The 19,695-nt window shown below is 41.5% G+C and overlaps 1 protein-coding gene across 8 annotated transcripts in view; it reads left to right on the top strand.

The window, feature by feature from the left end:
- ANK3 (ankyrin 3) overlaps positions 1–19,695 on the top strand; it is a 208,866-nt gene that overhangs the window by 121,879 nt on the left and 67,292 nt on the right. For 4 of the 8 annotated variants that reach the window (XM_076339319.1, XM_076339318.1, XM_076339315.1 and 1 more), the window contains exons 19-24: positions 757–855; positions 944–1,042; positions 1,446–1,541; positions 4,602–4,674; positions 12,195–12,318; positions 15,252–15,354. In XM_076339319.1, coding sequence (XP_076195434.1) covers positions 757–855; positions 944–1,042; positions 1,446–1,541; positions 4,602–4,674; positions 12,195–12,318; positions 15,252–15,354 — 594 coding nt within the window. Of the gene's footprint in view, positions 1–756; positions 856–943; positions 1,043–1,445; positions 1,542–4,601; positions 4,675–4,866; positions 4,930–12,194; positions 12,319–15,251; positions 15,355–19,695 lie in introns of all 8 variants that reach the window. The other 4 variants (XM_076339317.1, XM_076339313.1, XM_076339312.1 and 1 more) reach the window with 2 other exon arrangements.

Here is a 19,695-nt window from a genome sequence, read left to right as displayed (position 1 = left end):
GGTGGGGGAGTCCCAATGTTGACAAACATTTTTAGTCTGTCCACTAGTAATGAAAAATAAGTAATAGGAACAAAAAGGATACATTCAACTTTCTCATCTTTGCAGTTCCCAAGAAAAAGCAGTTTCTTCCAGTTTGCATAACACAAGGCCAGACACATGAAAAATTAGACCTTTCTGTCTTAGAGCCTCAATTCACCAGCTGATGTTCCAGTTTCTGTAGGACTAGATTGTTCTGGCAGAGCTGCAAATCAGTCGCATTGTTTTAGATTTACCTTCCGTGTGTTTCAGTCAGAATGGATGGGCTGCAGATTGCACTGTAGCTGAGGCAGCCCTCAGCACGCCTGGTTTTTAGAAAGTTGTTATTACTTACTTATTTACTTTTTTGTTTATTATCACACTGTAGGAGCACCAAGCATGTGAACCTCACTGTGCAAGGCATTATACACACATTTATTTAAAAAGGTGGGCTTTGCCCCAGAGACCTGACAGTCTGACCATTGGAGAGGAAGGCAAATCTTTAATCACCATTGCATGTGTTGAAGATTACAGAAATACAAGGCATTCGGAGGGGTTCACAAAGGATGGGACTTGAATCGACATTCATGAGAAGTGTGGTTTTTTCCCAAGGTTGGAGGATTTTTTTAACATAGGCCAAAGAAATAAAGCTTAACGGGACTTTTGCTGTTTCATGTCTGGTTTTTTTGTCAGGGGACGTGTGGGATATTCACATTTACTAATTGCTTACGTTCATTCTAGATGGGATACACTCCTTTGCATGTTGGCTGCCACTACGGAAACATAAAAATTGTTAACTTCCTTCTGCAACATTCTGCAAAAGTTAATGCCAAAACGAAGGTGAGTTTTCCACTTCTGCCTCGCTCGTTCTGTGGAGGAGGCTTGTGCGCTGTGCCACTGCAGCCTTTCCCTTTCCCTGTGCCTGCAGAACGGGTACACGCCGCTGCACCAGGCTGCGCAGCAGGGGCACACCCACATCATCAACGTCCTGCTCCAGCACGGCGCGGCGCCCAACGAGCTCACTGTGGTAAGTGCAGGGGGTCTGCCGCGAGGCTGCCGCTTTCCCCTCAGGCTCAGTTGTCCCACCCCGCGTAAAGCATTTGAGCAAGGGAAATGTGGAAAAAATGTGTGTGGTGGGAGAGGAAGAGAGCAGAGGAAGCCTATTCCCATCGCCCCCGCGTCCTTCATGCCATCATCTCTTCCAAAACTAGAACAGCAAACATCTGAAAAACTTTTCGTTTTCATCCCACTTCTGTAAAGAGTTAAAAACTTATGGTTATGTATCCTACTACCCAAAATACATTTATTTCAGTCACCAACATGCAAACATTTATTTGACCTGTATTGTGCATTTTTCTACAGTTAATTAGCAGTTTCTACACTTAGCCTTGCTAACACTCAACTTCTGTTATAAATGTTTCAATTGCTAGAATGGAAACACTGCCCTCGCCATCGCTAAGCGACTTGGCTACATTTCAGTCGTTGACACATTGAAGGTGGTGACAGAAGAGACCATGACTACGATTGTAAGTACAGCTTAGTTCAGCAGTGAATGGAAGAATTTTTCCTAAGCCAGTGTATTCAGCTTTGTTTAGTTACATGTCTACTGAGATTTCAGTTTAATTTCCACCTATTTCCTTTTAGCAGTATAAAGCGGATATTAAGTCAAATACGAGCAATATATTTTTAAGGTAGTAGGCATTATTAGGTTGTATGCAGAAAGAGTACCAACCAAGCAGAAAATGGACAGTGTAAATGACTGGTCATAGCTGCCACGTTTTTCTGCACATCTTGTTGTTTAGGGCACAAACCACACGAATACGGGCTGGTTTGCAGTTGAAAAGACATTACTTGTGTAAACAGAAGCTGCTTCTGCCTTTTGAGAGGGTTCACCAAGGGACTGATGTATAATGGCTTGTATTTGGCCTAAGAGAACATACTCCAATCTAAAAAGTGGTTGGAATTTACTTAAAAGCACCTCATTGCCTAGTTTCTGGCATCTTCTGAAAGACGGTGAAAGGCTGTCTTCTGCAAGCAGCCACAGTCAGCTCCTGCAACCCCAGATATCCATTCACTGACGTATACATGAACTCCAGCTTGTCTGTCTTGCTTCTCCAAAAGGCTTATTGCAGCATTAGCCAGGAGAGATAAAAGGCACTAGCAATGGTCAAATATTACCTGCTATCAGAAAAATGGTGATTCACAGAATCCAAAATATTTCTCAGAAAGGTCTTTTGTTCATTAATGTTTTGCCAAATTGCTCTATGAAGAAAACAGTTTGAGGTGAGGAGCCTCCATGCATCACCATAGTAGTAAAGCCAAAATCGGGTCTTAAGAACATAAATTCAGAGCATTGGCTCCAAATTTGCTTTTTCCTTTCTGCAACTTTTTTTCCTGATTAAAAAGAAAAAGAGAAGTATGTGCACATATGCATTTTTAGGCATATCAGAGATGGAAAACAGTTACTGTGCGTTCCATGTTTTGTCATCACCCATTTGTGTGGTCTATCAGTGCAAGCAGGTGGCTGCAATACAATGAGCATTTGGGATGACAGGCAGATTTTTAGCTCTGCTACTGCATGTGCTTTTTCTTCCTGTGACTATCCTGGCTGTGGTCTATAATTCAGTAGCTTACAGAAAATCCACCACACAAAAGATAAATTTCAGAACAATAAAATATAAAGGAATATGCCAGAAAATAATAATGATTTTTTTCTTACAGTTCCTCTCTAGGTTTTCTCAGGAACACATTTCTCCCTAGAAAGATTCCAAAATAGTTTTCCACAACCTGAAAAATTTGATGGAGAAGATTATATGGGGTAGCATAAACTTGAATGATTGCCTAGTATACAGCTAGGTAGCTGCAGGAAAAGTAAAACCACATTTTTATGCTAAGAACTCCCAATATCACAGGGTCATTCTTAGCTTGTAGAACCAAGAAGCTGGGGGATTTTCTGCTGCGTAAGATGACTGATCATTTATGTTCTGTAGACGAAGAAGAGTAGAGAGTTGGTGGGTCAGGCTGTGAATTTTGCTAGAAGAAATGTTAGATGCTGAAAGGCTTATACTACCCCAAATACCTACTCTCAAGAGAAGCCCAGAAATAATTTCCATTAAAATCGGAATACGCTGCTTATCAGTCACAAGTGTGTAACTGTCAGACTTTGGAAGTCTAGACATGAAATTTGACTTACAACTGAGGGTCTTAAAACCTCAGTTTGACTGCCGAGACTTATTTTTTGAGGCTTGTGGCTAAACAACTCCCAAAGGTACATTTAATGAAACCAGGGATGAACATAGCTAATTTTACTACAATTTATACTCAAACACCAATAAAAAAATCCAGTAGTGCCTAAAAAAAAAACCAGCAATGTGTTAAAAAGCTTTGCAAGTAATTCCCACAAAATGAAATAAGTGTGAGGCTTTTCATAAGTTTTGTGATGTTTGAGCATGCAGGAGCTCTCCTGCCTATATCAAGTGATGGCAGTAGCCCAAGAAACATGAACTGCCAAATGAGTATTCATGAGGCCAGAGAAAAACTGAAATATTTTTAAATAAATTAAAATGGAAAAGCTATTTTGTCCTCCTGAACTTGTTAATAATTTCTTATTTGTATATGAAGGGTGAGAAGTACTGGTGGTTAAAAATAATATAATATAAAAACCCCGTAAAGATGGGAGTGGTTTTTGGTGTGGGGTTTGTTTTTGGGTGGGTGGGTTGGTTGGTTGGTTTGTTTTAATTCCACTGCACTCCTTGAATCATAACTCCGCAGGGTTTCCTGCGCGACCTAAAACTTTACCAGTGCTTGTTGTGCTCTACCCCAGCTGGAGAGTAAAATGTGCATGTGTGTGTCATTTGCGGGATACACAGGTATTCTAGGAACAGGTTTCAGGCATTCATAACATTTGTTTCTGCTTCTAATTTTTCTTTTTATATTGGTCTCTGAGTCTGAATCAATACACCTATGATAAAAATCAGGATGAAAATCAAACAACCACTTCTGAGTGTCTTTCATGCACAAATTCCTTAAGGGGTATCATTTAGCCTGCATGTGGTTACACTTGTTCTCATTTGTGGGAAAAACACACAATTCATGCTGAGGCACCTCTGAAAAAATTCACATAGATTAAGCCTGCTCCCAAATTGCAGCATTTTTTTAATGACAAAGGAGAAATACTTCCCTCAGAAAGTTTAAATAGAGATGACATATTCCTGCTCAAAATTTAGATGACTATTTAAAGAGTTATTAAAACCCTTGATGTGAAACTTTTCAGTGTGCTTGTTTCTTCTTTTGATATCATCATCTTCTAGGCTTTCAGCTCATGCTTTTATCTGCTGTGCAAATTTGAATATAGTTTAAAACACAAGTATAATATTGCTTATTTCTGTATTATTTCATATAGTCTTTTTTAATGTATAGTTCAATGCATCTATAAAAAGGAAAGTGAATAAGAAGCTAAAAAACCTAAATCTTGTTTTGCTAACTACAGATAAAAATATGCCCTACCTTGCATTTAATTTTTAAAATAACTGTAATTTGAAGAAAAATGATGCCTGCACTCTGAAATGATTTTTTTTCTTTGACAGACTGTTACAGAAAAGCACAAAATGAATGTACCCGAAACCATGAATGAAGTTCTTGATATGTCTGATGATGAAGGTATTAAAAAATAAAAAAACCCCTATTGCTTATTTTTTGTGGTAAGAAATGTTCGTTTAAAAAAAACCCAAGCAAACAGTATTAGTTGGATATGGTCTTTGCACATTCGTTATTGTTTTACATTGATTGTTTTGTTGACACATTGATAGTCTATGCTTTTATTTAATTATTTTGTTTATTTAAATCATGCAGTTCGTAAAGCCAATGCCCCTGAAATACTCAGTGATGCTGAATATTTGTCAGATGTTGAAGAAGGTATTTGTGCATTTTTGTATTGCAGTGATATTTAACGTAAGCCTCTTCCTTTTATTTCGTCTGTCTGAAAATTAATCCTTTCAGATAATTTTCTTATTATCCTACTAACAATAATTTCTGCTTTGCAATTAAGAACGCTTTCAAAAATTCTTTGAGCTATTGCTGATAATCCTCTAATTTTTTCTGAATCTCTTACTCCCAATTTTTTAATCAAATTACCTCCAGTTGCCTGGAATAGTCCTTTCGCTGCTGCTTCTATAAAGTGGAGAATTGTAACTGAAAAATTAAATATCGGACAAAAAGGTCACATATCAAAACACTTTGGAAGAAATAACTGATAGTGAAAGTGAGCGGCAGAAGAAATGAATTTTTTTTTGTTGTTGTTTTAAATTCTCATGTGGATTAAGCTCTGAAATGGTTGATTTACATTGATAGTGGACTCTTAGCCTGGAGAGAAGTATTTTCAGGGTGGGGTTTTTTTTGTTTGTTTGGGGGGGGGGGGTTAACATATAATATTTCGGTCATGATATTCAGTGAAACCACATCAGACTACTTTTGTCCTGAATAAAGAGATGCTGCGTTGGACTCAACATGTTGGTGTTTGTTAGTATTAAGGAAGTACTTTGTAGCTGAGATTTCATTTGTATCATCCTGCAAAGTGATGTGAAATCTGTGAGAGTGGCAATAAAGCCCTCTGTTTTCAGTGCCTCTAATAAGTTTCCTGAGCTATTTGTGCTAGCAGCCTGCCCATCCCAGCTCACTCCTCGGTGCTGGGCAGGCTTGACATGGCTTCAGTGGTCCCCAGGTATTTAAAACTCCTTTGGCAACTGCTTTCCTCCCCTATACCAGCATCCCCAGTTAGGTCAGACCTCTCCTGGTTTGGATGTGCAGGAGTCCGTGCGAGTTGCACCAGGAACTGCAGGTTTCCAGAGGCCACGGCGGGATTAGGTTCTCAGCTGACATTCAGAAATAGGAAGGTCTTGACTTGATGAGAGGAGGACAGTATCCTGAAGGCTTTTTTGTGTGTCCCAATTCACTTGCATTAGAGCTGCAGTTTTTTCATCTCTAGTAGGAAAACAAGTGACTGGGTACCATTTTCTTGTGCTTCTTTAGTTAATCTCTCTTTTTCCCTCCCTAGTGATATATTTGCTTTTAATTTTTATACCGTTTAAGCAGTAAGGTGTAAAAGCTATTTAGCTCTTTGTCTGCAGCTTTTGTTTAATTAATGCATTGAGGCCTTTGGTTTGTTTTCAGTTTGTCGTTGTGTTCCCATTGCTGCAATGGATAGTGTTCTTACCCTACACCTGTGTTTTACAAATAGCTCTCTTAGGCTATTGTACTGCTCAAAATATTGTTTTAACTGACTGGAACACTGATGTGTAATAGTTAATAGAGCAAGTAACTATTGCCGTGTCCCACTGCACAGCATGCAGCGAGGTACAGATGAGAAACACTCCGGTATGGAATCTGAATATTAGAACCAAAGATGTAAAATGTGTCTTTTAATATACGGGATCATTTGTTAAGGCCAAACGCAAAGCCTGCAGGGATGTGTGAGATCTGTGGAAGGTTTTTATAGTCACTAACTCTCAATTCAACAAAAAACAAACCAAACCAAAATTTAAGAATGCAGGTAATACGATCGATTCCTTGCCTAGAGACTAGTCTGCACCCATGTTGTTACTAGGGGAGCTAAGAGACTGGGTTATATATAACAGGGTCATTTTCAAACCTAACACTGAAAGAGAGCTCTCAAATCAAACAATAGGTATTTAATTAATCTATGCTGAAGCATTCCAGTGTGCAAGGCGTGTGATGAATTACAGGCTTTGAGGTAATAGCCACTGGCCTGTCTCTCTTTCCTGACTTGCACATCTGTAAAGACAATATACCGATGCCCATCCCCACAACTCCTCAAAGTTGATAGGGTATTTACATACAATGCGTCCACTTAGGCCAGCAGAAATAAGTATGTGCAAGATGGTAATGCACTCTGACTAACCTCATAGCCAGGGAGCTGATTTCCAAGTGAGAGAAGGGCACAAATTTACCACCCAAATCCGAGCTCTCCCTCACTTGGCTAACGTTCATGTCATAAGCCAAAACTCTTCAGTGAGAGAAGCTTGTTTAAAGATTTCTCAATATGCCACAGTCCTCAAGGTTTCTCTCATAAGAGAAATTGAAGGCTTGGAAAGTAGAGTCTCAGAGCTCAGAGGCAAATGTCAGGAAACTGTTTCCTTGTGTTTATGTCTTGCTGTGCCCGCTAAATAAGTATTTACATGGAAATTGTGTAATTTCTCTTCCCTGCCGAGGACAGTTTGGTTTGGAGTCAGACTGGTTGAGAGGAGAGACGTTTTCTTCCTTTTCCTAGGCTACTCTGGCAATTCTGCCCAAATGAGGTTAAGTGCTGGGAAACTGCTACACTGCAAAAAAGAAATGGTGGTTTTTTTGAAAGATGCGAACATGATTTTGTGGGAAAAAAATGAAGGCTCATCTTCGTATGTAGCAGAAAGTTTGTAGAATAATATAGAGCAATTCCGATTCACACTGAACACGTGCTCTGCTTTTATTTTTAAAGAGATTGCAAATCTTATAAATGTGAAACCTGAGACTGCAAGAAGTGGGTCTGTCCTCTTACCGTCTCCAGATGTAAGCTCACACCCCACACCCTATGCAGCTGCTGGGAGCCCCAGCATTGTGCCCCGTGGCCACGGGGCTGGTGGGGAGCCAGGAATCAGCCATGCTAAAGCATAACCCGAGCCGTCTGTGGGAGGCCTGGAGGGGGAACCCCCTCGCATGCTCAGCCTCGGAGCATCCCTCTGGGCGGGTGCAAGAGCTTTAATCTGGTGGAGGAAGCTGAAGCCCTGCTTCGACTGCCACAACCCGGCAATGAGTTCTCTCACAACAGCCCCTCCCAAAACCTGCCACTGCTGTCCCAGAGGCGAAGGGACAGCAAGCATTGGAAGCTGATACAAAGAAGGGTGAGACTATGTGAGCAGCGAAGGGAAAAAAATCCAAACCAAAAAACAGTTCAGGTATTGAGAATTTAGACAGTCGTCGTCAAGAAACACTTATTGTTGAGCTTTTATTTTTTTTTTTTTATTTGGTCTTCAGTAGATACAAAACTTTTGGGTGCAAATAAGGACACTGTTTTAAACCCATTTAATGGAGATTCCTCTCAGTAGGACTAAGTATCATGCTAATCAATCCCCGGCAGATTAGACAGATGTCCTACCAGGACATGAGTGCACACTGCCTGATCCCCGAGCAGGTGCTGAGGTACAGCAGTTTAAGTGCATTTGAGACAGGTCAAGGCATTCCCTTGCATGAAAGTCTGTTATTGCTCATTTTAGGAGGGGTTGATTTATTATATTTTTATGCTCAGAGTTTTCTGAGTTTCTTTGTCTCCATAAAATTTTACAGATTCATAGAAGTTTCAGCGGTTTGGTATTGGCTTTTCTCCATACTTGTGTGAAACCAAAACCTTGACTACAACTAGAAGCATCCTGCTCTTCCCTGTGGCTGCACCTCTTCTGCCATCAGGCAGCTCTGGACAGGCTGTGACGAGGGAGTGGTGAAAGCTTCGGGGATCTTTGGCAAAGCCAATGACAAATGCCCATTTGGATCCCAGGCTATGATTAAATTTTGTTTGGGACTTTTCCCAAGCCATACGATGCCTTCTCTCCTGCTGCCAGAGAGCCTGTATTTCTCACTGGCCTCTAAAAAGAGCACCTACCCTGCGCTCCTGCAATTCCCAGCTGTAGGAGACATGCTGAGGGACCAGAAAAATGGGGAAAACATGGGAAAAGGTGATGAAAGTGATGAGAGGTATGGAAAAGCTTCTCAGGGAGAAAAGAGTGAAGAGAGTAGGACTGTCTATCCCAGAAAAAAAAGCTGAATGAGGGATAGGCCGGAACATATACAATAGCAGGTGGCAAAGTGACCAGTAATGCTTGCTGCCTGTCCAGAAGTCCAAGAATAGGGGACATCAGTGAAACCAGCAAGTACATTCAGCTTAAAAGGGCTGCTCTTCCTGCAACAGGTAGTTGAATCGTGTGACTCCTTGCACACATCCTTGGCGTGGGGAATGCAAAAAGTTTACACGAGTTCAAAGTGTAATTGGAAGAATTTAAAAGGCGGGGGGGGGGGGGGGGGAACCTGTTCATGGCTATACAAACCTCTTGGGGCTTTAGAAAATGTGTGCTCAAATCACCGCCAGCTAGAAGAATGTCCCGGAGGACTTCCGGGACACTGTTTCATGTTCTTATATTCTTTTGTGAAGTGTGGCTGCTGTCAGAGACAGGGTATACTAGAACTGATGGGCCTTTGCTTTGACCTACTGCCATTATTCTTTCCTGGGTTTTGAATGGTTTCCTATACTTGTGATGGGTATGTTTGCCCACTGTTAACAGGGACATCATCTTTCTTCAACACATAACATATTATGAAGGGAAGGATGGCAATTGCAGCAAAGCAATGCAGTATTCCCTCTTTCGTGTTTTTTCATCGGTGCCACACTTTTTAGGGCATTTCTCTCATTTACGTTCAGAGATGAATTTTGTCTTCACTTTTCCATGGGACCTCTCTCTGCAGGAATACAGGGTGCTGTGAGCAAACACTGTGCTCGTTACCTGAAACGCAGAGGATTAGGCTGTGGCACCTAATTAAACAGAGTGGGATTGCTGAAACGTGCACCACCCATTTTGGTCCAGCCTCCCACGATCACAAAGCAATGTCTGGAATTCTTTGAAATTACCACTCCTAGATGCAGCTTTTCCTTTGATGAGAGCATTTCATCAGAGTAATCCTGCTCTGGCTGGATTAGCTGCAGAGCAGGATAACATCTAATGTATTTTGCAGCTCAACTGGAATAGTGTTCTATCATTCTCCACCTTGCCTCTGACAAATGATGCTCCTAAAGAAAATGCCTCGTCTGCTCCTTACTGTGGCGCAGCGCTTGGCTTCAGGTGTTGTAAGGGCAGAAGTTTCCAAATTTACTGGCCCAGTTAGTAGTTGCTCAAAGTTGCCCGTATCTCTCACCCTCTCTGGGCCGCTTCGTCACCTCCCAGGCTGCAGTCCGTGTTTCTCAAGCTCCTGAATTTTCTCTCTGGACACAAGCACCCCACGCTGGAGGGCGGAGAGGGAGTGGGGGCAGCGCCCAGACCCCGCCGTTGGCACCCGCGGAGCAGCTGGGGCTCAACTCGCGCCTGTGTCCCCGGGGACGCCCCCGGGGAGCGGGGGCGCGGGGGGAGGCGCCCGGCCCCAGCCCCGGCGAGGGCGGGCGGAGCGCAGCGCCCTGCCCCGCAGCCCGGCAGCCCCGCGCTCCCTGCTCGGCCCCGGTATCAAGTTACAGAAAAACTACACCCTCGCAGCACCCCTATTTACATACAAATAACTGGAGTGCCTGCGTTTATGTCACCAGTCGAGAGGCTTGCCAAGGGAGGCTGTAATCCAATCAGCAGAAGCTTTAAAGGGATGTCTGCAGAGTGATTAAAAGGGGATTTTTTTTTCCAACTGTAGTCATTATTTTTCATTTTGTTTCATATTTGCAAAGAACTTTGATCTGAGTTGAGAGGACAAAGATGCACATGTCCTAAAACACATCCGAAGAGATCAAGATGTTAAGAAGATCTCAGTTGTTGTGTGGAAAGCGAGTATGACCCACAGGGATTAGTTTGCTTGTGCTGGTTTGGAGATTAACTCTAAATCACTGCTTAAGGACTAATAGGACTAATAGGAATTCTTGGAAACGTCAGGGAAAAAATTCTTATAGACCAGACTGGTGAAAATGGCTTTCCAAAACAGTAAGACTTTTTAAAGTTTAACTTAATATATAATGTTTATGTTTCTGGTTTTTTTGAATGCTTTCTGGTGTATTATGAACATTTTAGCTTTTAAACTGTTGCTTAAAATACGGGTTGTTGCTCGGCTGGAGGAGAAAGTTGGTCTGTTTGTTTGCCGTTTGCAAAGCAGTAGCTGAAGGGGTATTTTTAGAATTGATTGTTAGTTTAAAACCAGAGCTCGCCTGTGGTTGCCCGAGTTAAGTGAATGGAAACTAGTCTGAACTCCTTGAATGAAAGTGGGAAACGTATAGCTGGGCTTGCGGAGTCACTTACCTTCGCGAACACGCTGTTAAAACTTCTCTTTAAGTTGTGCAACTTTTACACACCTAAAATGCGTTCACCACAAAGGAGGAGAGCGCGAACGTCGGCAAGTAATGAGCTTACTGGGAGCTCGCTCTGCTCTGTGTTGTTGAGGGAGCAGGGGAAAAAAAATCCTGCAACCGCAAAAGGCATATTTTGGACTTGCTCTGTCAATGCAGGAATGTAGGTTTGCATGATGTAATGGTATGCAAATGCCGCTAGCGAGAGTGAGCTGCTCCGTTAACCCTTTGCGGCATCTGCCCTCCTCTCCGAAGATTTAACTTTCCTTCTTTCGTTTTCTCTAAAAAAGCTAATCCTCTCCTTCTCTGTCGATGTCCGCGTCCCGCACGCCTGGCGTTTTCCGAAGGGTTAACCGCGCGGCTTCGGTGGGTTTCGGCTGCCCGTCGGACCCTCCGGCCGGCAGCGCTGGCTCGGCGCGGGCTTTGTTCTGCCCCCGCGGGGCTGCGCCGGAGCCCTGCCCTCGCCCCCGCTAGCCGCGCGGTGAAGAGGCTTCATGAAGTACTTGCCTTCAGAAAATCAACCTGGGAGTGTGAAGCAGTTCATTAAAAAAATAAAAAAATCCCCTTTTACATTCGAACTTGCGAAAGTTACTGAGAAAGACCTAAGGTGGAAGGCAGGCCTCTTCTTTTACTCGGCGTCCATTCAAGCTTGCTGCACTTCTCAGTACTGGTGGGCAGCCAGGCTGTCTCTCGCAGCCAAGTGGGGTTTTTGGGGGTTTTTTGCATATAGAATAACCTAACTTTAGTTTGTCAGCTCGGGCTTTTTGGTAAGGAAAGCAAAAGTGAGTGCGACGGTGCAAAGTACGGAAGAACCCTTTAGCTTGCTTAAACGGTTGGGCAAAAGTCATCCCTCATATAACTTTATTGGATTTACGTGAAGGTGGAGTTTTGCTTCTTACGTTTGCCCCCAATAAAATTATTTTCTCAGGCCCGTTCAGAGGGTGGATAATTGACATACTACATGGAAAGAGCCGTAGGGAAAGTGGGGGTGACGGGATTGATTCCTTGTTGGCCAGCAGAGAAGGGCGTTATAACTTACTAAGCACACAAACATCTACAATACACGTAGCTTCTGATTTCAGCCTGGCTTTTGTACTGGCAGGTGAGGATGCAATGACAGGTGATACGGACAAATACCTCGGACCCCAGGATCTGAAAGAGTTGGGAGATGATTCTTTGCCTGCTGAAGGATACATGGGCTTTAGCCTGGGAGCCCGCTCCGCCAGGTATTGTATTTGCTGTTTCTCCTGTTTGCCTGTCACCACAGTTACAAGTTTTTGCAAACCAAGCGCGCTCTTTCACACAAAGCTGGAGTCTATTTCGAAAGAAAGTAGGGGGGGTGTACTTCCGTGTTACGGTAATACTGCGCCTTTAAAGCATATGTTCACTGCAGTTTTATTTCATATTCTTTATTCATGTTGGCTTCTTACGGCAATGATACAGAAAACTAACTTTCACTTTTTCTGGTATCTGCTCGTGCTCTGAACATCTCCAAGGCACTTCTTTGCTAGCAGTTTGCAACTGGTCTAGAAACTGACATAGAACAGCCAGTAAAAACAGGTTTCTTTTCACTACTGCTGGTCAGATTGATACTCACATTAGAGTATTCCTTAATGGACTAATTTAGCTGAAGAATGTAAATGCCAGAAAAACTGAATGACACTCATTTTGCTATTTTGGTGCTTTTATTTCTTTAAAGGTGCTAGTGAGTAATCCAACCGAGACAGCCAATACTAAAGAAAAATGCTCCCCCAAAAAAAGCAGGCGTACCCTAAATTTGTTGTAGGGTTTCATTTGACAGGGGATGGATTACGTGTTACAGAAAACAGGCCAAAGTTTCTGCGAACCTGATAAAATACTGTAAACTGAATATAATATCTGACTAATGTTGATTTCAACCCCAGTGTTTCTAGATCAGCGTTTTAGATTTCATTTTTGAATCTTGCTGAAGCCTGCACTGTGCATTGCTCAAAACAATTAAAGCTGTATGAGCAGAGATTACTTCCACAGTTGTGGATTTGCAATGTATTTACTGACAGTTGAATCGTACTGAAGCTAATAATTAAACCTCATAAGCTGGAGCCCTGAGGACTTTTTCCGATGCTGTAGTTTAAAGATCTGTTTTAAAAAGTGAGTTCATTGTCTAACAGTGAATGGCAACTCACATAAGGTAAAGTTTAGATGTCTACCCTTCAGTCTTGTTTGTTATGGTCACATTAGAAATGCAAGCATGCGGTGCAAATTTGCTCTTCAGTAGTGCCCAGCCATGTTTTGCTTCACTTACAATTTTTAGGTAAGTTAATAAGTATTTATGTAATAATACATTCACAAGGAATGCCAAAATGCGTTTAAATAGTCCATTAGCTAGAAAATCAGCAAAACAGATCTGAAGGGAGAATCTTGCGTCTTTGTAAACTTAACTAACAAAGCTGACATGCTGCTTTTAAACACAAGTTGGCGTGAGCAAGGTCATCGTACAGCACTATCAGATGTGGTCAGGTCTGAAGTACTGCGGTGATGGTGGAGAGGGAGTGCACTTTGTGTACAGAGCTGGGCACTGATTTACAGGACACCTTTTACTCATTACAGTACTCTTCCCGCACATGTCTAAATTCCCACTGTGCAAGTGGGAGAGCAGAATTTCACAGTCAAGATCTCTTAGGTAGATATGAGGGTTCAACCTCATTTTATCTTTTTTTGAGAGAAATCTAATATTCCCATGCTTCTGATTTTAGCAGTGCCATTACTATTTGTTGCTGCGTAACTCATTTTTTACATTGCACATGTTATGCTCAGAGGAGACAAATACAGCGTTTTTCCTGTGAAGTATTTTATTTAGCAAAAAGTATTCTGTGGATGTATCTTACTACTGATTCTGAGTGTAACATTAAGAAATAAACACATTAAATATGTAAGCCATCCAGCCATAACATCTTGCTTTTCCCGTCTGATTCTTTGCTTTCTATTTCTCCTGTTTCTTTTCCACTGTAAATTGCTTTAGTCCAAAAGTCAGGTAAGAAGGCATGGCATCGTGTTACATCTTTCTGCTGCTGCCATTGCTCATCTTCATTTTATTCAGCACTGGAAAATGACATGCTTTTATTTTTGGGCGGGAGGGTGGGCTCAGCCTTAGAGAATATCCTTCTGTTATAACAAATATAACTTGATTTCTTTATGCCCTTTATCATGTAAAAGTCTGCTTAACGTATGCCTACAGTGTGTAATTAAGATCCCAGTTCTGCTTCCAGCACAAGGAGGAACGTGTGCTAGAGGACTAGAAAAGTTCAATTAACAACTACAAAATGCATGAAACGAGTTGTAGAATTTTGAGTCTGAAAAGTGTTGCTAGTTCAAAAGTGTAATATGTTGTTGGATGTTGCTTTTTATTAATTCACGTTTTTTACTACTTCATTTTTTGTCACGTAGCAAGCATGTCTAGGCCTGCAGCATGTTTTTAGCACATACCATAATGTATCTTCCAGGGTTAAGTGTAACACACTCCCACATTGATTTAATTGCAACACGTTCAGAGTGATCAGTTATTTCTAAATAGTCTAATATGCACAAAATAATCCCCAAAGCATTGGAATCTGTATTTAATCATCAATAAGCAAATTTCTTTTCTTTCTTCTTTCATTTCAAAATTATTATCCTTTTTTCTAACTGAAGGAATAACTAGGGTGTTTATAACAAAGTCAAAAGTGGTTCAGCCACAAAGAGAACAGAAACACGTAAGAGTTGCTCTTAGTTAAACCTGCTTCAGCAATCTGAGCCATATGGGCAGGCGCTGTAACCTACGCACAGCTCCCCCGGGAGCTGCCCTCATGGGTCTCCTTTCAGGATTAGGGCGTGAAGACATTTATCAAAGTTAATCTAAATACTTGAATACACTTTTCTAGATTTATTCTAAAACCACGGCATTACTGCCAAATCAGTAAATATCTGTTGTGATATTGCTCGTGTATTGTAGGGAAGGGGATATTTAACTACAGTCAAATACTTATTATTCCATTTTTTCCCTTGTATTTATTTCACAGATTATGTATATTTTGCCATCTTATGCTGTCCCTGGAAGTTGCATGTATTAATTTTTTTATTTTTATTTTTTGTTCATCTCATTGTCATCTGCACTTTCTATGATAAATGGTAAATACAACAGCCTCCGCTCCTTCAGTTCGGATAGGTCCTACACGCTGAACAGAAGTTCTTATGCCCGAGACAGCATGATGATTGAAGAGCTGCTGGTCCCAGCAAAGGATCAGGTATGTGCTCTGTCTCTGCCACTAGGTATTCATGCTTCGTATTTATAGGGGATGACAGTCTGCAGCACTCAGCCATGCTTGCAGAGATTATCGCTACTCTCTTAACTATTGAAAAGGGAGAAGAAAGGAGCTGAGAGAAATCATGGGTTTACCACATTGTGGTTTTGATCCTGCAAGAGATGGGGTGATGGGGTCCCAAACCAAAAGAGTCTTTAAGGGACCAGTTATGTTTCTGAGTATGAGGTTGTCTGTTGAAGTCAATGGGAGCATCTGTGAGCTTAACGTTACGTGCATCCTTAGAGTGCTTTGATAAGCTGGGAGCAATATGTTTTACATTAAACAACCTTTGTCTGTACTGTATAGCCTGGGGTTTATGTTCACCCGTTCTGTCCACATGGAGGGGACTCCAACTGCTGTCCTTGTTTTTCCACCCTTGGGAAGAATTCGGCCTTGTAAAGATTAAGCTATTATGCACTAACCGGTTTATGTATCTTCCAAACGTTTGTGCAATGACCAATACAACAAAAGCAGAATCTTTTGACTTGATTATAGCGTGGGAAAGTCTTCCTAAAACCTAATGCTGGAGACGATAGGGTACTGTATGCTTTGTTTGTGAGTTCCTCAGTATTTTGCTTGGTAGACTTGCTTCAGATTTTCAAATCTAACTGAATTATTCAAGAGTTTCTTGATACACAGAAGCCAGAGATCTGCTAGGAAGCTGAATGAAAATTCACATAGAAATCTTTAATTGGGAATTAAAGGACTGTGGAGTGGAACTGTTGTTTATGTCCTGGAAGAGCATTAGGAGGATTGTAATGAAACAGAGGTTTTCTGCTGCCGTTTTCACAGAGGTACCTCTCGGCAGTGGCAAGTAATCCTGCACAGGGTGTTATTGATCACAGAGGATGCTTTCATGGGGGAAAGGGTCCACAGAGCAGGACTCAAGCATTTTAAACCTTGATTGTATTAGTCTGTAAATTCTAGTGTAGTATAAATTATCCAGTTTTACTACAACTTTTGCACACAGTTTTGGTAGCATTATGACAATGGCAGAAACTGGATTCTCTCTTTAGCAACTGAATGTTTATTATTACGTTGTTACTTTCACGTGAAATGCTGTAAACCTCCAATAACCTTTGCAACAGCCAGCCAGGGAGAGTTTCTGAACATTGCATAGCAGTAATTTTGTTGCTTTTGTTTTGAAGTCAGAAAATAAAATCTGCAACTACTGGCACTGGGGACAAAAAATTATATTTCAGGGCTGAGAACCTAAAGTTACTCGACACTTCCTACTCCTAAGCCTTCATTAAGTCTTCTTGATATGATGGAAATTTCAGAGGAGAGGAAGGCTCTTCAGTCTGAGAACATATTACATAGTTTTATGATTCTGGCCATTTTTGTGATTACCATCAAAGTAGATGGCATTGATTTAGCAACTAGGGTACATGTTGATCAAATAACAAGACTTAAAACCAGCACTATGGTGAATAACTCCTAAAGAACATTGTTCAAAGCGTGCACCATTAACCTGTTTTGTATTACAAAATTCCACTAGAAAAATAAGAATTACTATCTGTACATGGAGGTGTTGCAGTGACACCACATCATGTACAAGAGCTCTACTTTAGGGCAAACTTCATATTTGCTACAAGTGGTCATGGACTTCTGCTTTCTGGAGGATCTCTTGCAGTGCTGGCTCTTGAGCTGAGAAGGCAACAAATATGAAAACCTTCCAGTGCTGGTGCTGAGCAGTAGTGTAGGCTGTTTTCATTGCATTTATAGTCTTCATATTTCCGTGACTCCAGTTTTTGTCCAGCAATGATTGTGCAATTATCGCAGTTCAGCGCTGGTCCAAATTTGTCACGTAAAATGAAGCCAGGCAGGAGGCCTGGCTGACAGTCTAGTTGTAAATGTTATCCTAATCTTAATCCTCTAGACAAACTTCAGGTTTCTCAAGTCCAGGAGGGGATCAGGAATGGTGAAGGTGGTAGTGGAAAAAAATGTCGGTCCTGTCTTGAGAGGTTAGTAAAACCATGATCCCCTGAAAAACAAACGACAGTTAAGCAACAAACTATCTTCATGAAAAAGGGAGCCCAGCTACAATTTTCTGCTATGGCTTCTGCAAACCTCAAAGTCCTGACAAAAAATATATCCATCCTCTGGAATTCCTGTGTTCTTCAGCCCAGCCCGAACCTATGATGATAAGCTTTACAGCTCTTTGGCTGAAGCGGGAGGAGTGCATTTGGGAGATGGAGAATACCCCTTCCTCTCTTATTCCCATCCCTCCCTCTGTACATTACCGGTTTTGTAGATAATCTCTGCTACGGCAATAGAAAGCCAGGGAAAAAAACCACCTTGTGATCCAACAATGGGATTCACAGGAACAAAGATCATTGTGGGTCAAAACTAATATCCCAGAAGTCCATCTGGAAACCGATAGGAGTTAAGGCTGTTTAGGGGTATCATACTACTTCGAAGGAATGAGCCATTGCCTATCTGCACATTCTGTTTCTCTTCTTTTGTAAAGCTCAGACCCATCTGGAGTTCATGGCAACAGCAAAGTCTCAGAGTAAAGGGAATTAATTTTATTACGAATATAAGTATATAAAAGAGTAAGGGGCATTTGTCAACCTCTTGATCAGGTTAAAATAGAAGATCCTGCGGCCAACCCTCCCCAAGATCACTGGGAGACTTGGGAGTCTAAAAAGAGTCAAACGAGGAAAGTTTGAAACCAGTCTTTACTGAACCTGACTGCCAGCATGACACGTTGGGTATTAGAGAAGAGTTTCTAATAATTCCCTGAGAAGTCAAGGTATTCTCCATTGTTTGCATTCGGTGGTTTATTGGTGACCCTGTTCAACAGGGAAGTCTGAGTCTAGGCCATACTGTGTCTCCTAACCTGGCTGGAGCAAAGTTAAAATTTCTGTGTCCTGGTGCATTACCATGGATGCAGCAACTCAGACCAAATCCGAATGACTTTCTCCATGGAATAATTTACATCAGCCTCTGAATTTAATCAGCCGAAGGCAGGATGAATCAGGCTGTCCGTTACATAGCAGCTTGCTGAATCTCTTCTGTCTGAATAAATTTATCTGAGAGGAAGCATAAATTTTTCTGTTTGCTGAACTCTGATATTACACAGCCTGGATATTCAGTTATGCAGCTAGCAGGATCCTTGCCAGCAGAACCATCAGTATTTTTATACGTGCATTTGCATCTAATGATGCCACACCCCTTAGCAATGCATATTTAATCTCCCGTAGTCCAGGGAGGGAACACTGGGACCTGACCAAACACAGGATGAATCCTGTGATTTGACGTCACTGATGATGTACCATCTTCTGGACTGCTTATATTGCAACTTACACAGGAAGATTTTTTTGCCTGCCTGGAAAATCCAGTACCTCAACAGACTGACAAAATGAGATCAACAGATGTGTGCTGTGTGTAAGATGCATGTGTCCAGCTATTAGCTTTTCCTACTCTGTTTCTCTGCCAGAATTACTGGCTGCAGGCTTTGTGCTTTTGCTGGCTGTAAATATGTCCAAAAGATCTGTTTGAGTGCACTTTGTCAGAAAGGAATGCATCAAAAAATGTAGTCACCTGATACACAGACAGTATCTCAGGACAAAGGAATAGTCCAAGGAAACCTATGTATGCGTGTAAGCAAACCTGCAGCAACTTGGTGAGCATAGTAGCACCTCTGTCTAGCATAGATTGTTTTAGAGGGGTGGTATTTCCTTGGAAATTATGTGGCCCTACATTTAGTTTTCTGTATCACACTGCTGAAGGAACTTTAGCATTTTTCTTCTGTTACAGCAAACATGATCCCACATTTTATTTGTTGATGTACGTGTCCTGGTGCATGCCTGGACCTCAGTGCAGTGACACTGTTACGGCTTAGCGGGCATTTGAACGACAAACACTAAATTGTGTTGTTCTTTTTAACACATGTTATGTTTCTTTGTTTTGTCCTATTTTTGATGATAATGTTAATTACTGAGCAAGGGAATACATTTATTTTTGTTTATCTAAATTTTTACAACTTCTGAGACCAACTGTCTGGATCTTAGGCTGTTTGGTATCAAAAGTAATAATGTACTCAGTATGAGCTCTTACGAAGTTAGATCACTTGGAATAGCTGAAATCCACAGCGATGGCTTTACTGCCTAAACTGCGGGCTCTTCAGGGAAATGTAGGAGAATCCCTAGTGTTCTATCAGAAAGAGTCAGAAAACTGTCTTCATTAAACTAAATTATGATACATTTTTCAAAATGGTCCTAATTAAAGCCGCTGCTGTTGCTTAATTGCAATTGTTTTAATGGCATTCATTTTATCTTT

Source organism: Aptenodytes patagonicus, chromosome 5 (assembly GCF_965638725.1).
Source record: "Aptenodytes patagonicus chromosome 5, bAptPat1.pri.cur, whole genome shotgun sequence".
NCBI classification, from domain to species: Eukaryota; Metazoa; Chordata; class Aves; order Sphenisciformes; family Spheniscidae; genus Aptenodytes; species Aptenodytes patagonicus.
The sequence above is the reverse complement of the archived record's forward strand: the minus strand, read 5'-3'. Positions and strand labels throughout refer to the sequence as shown.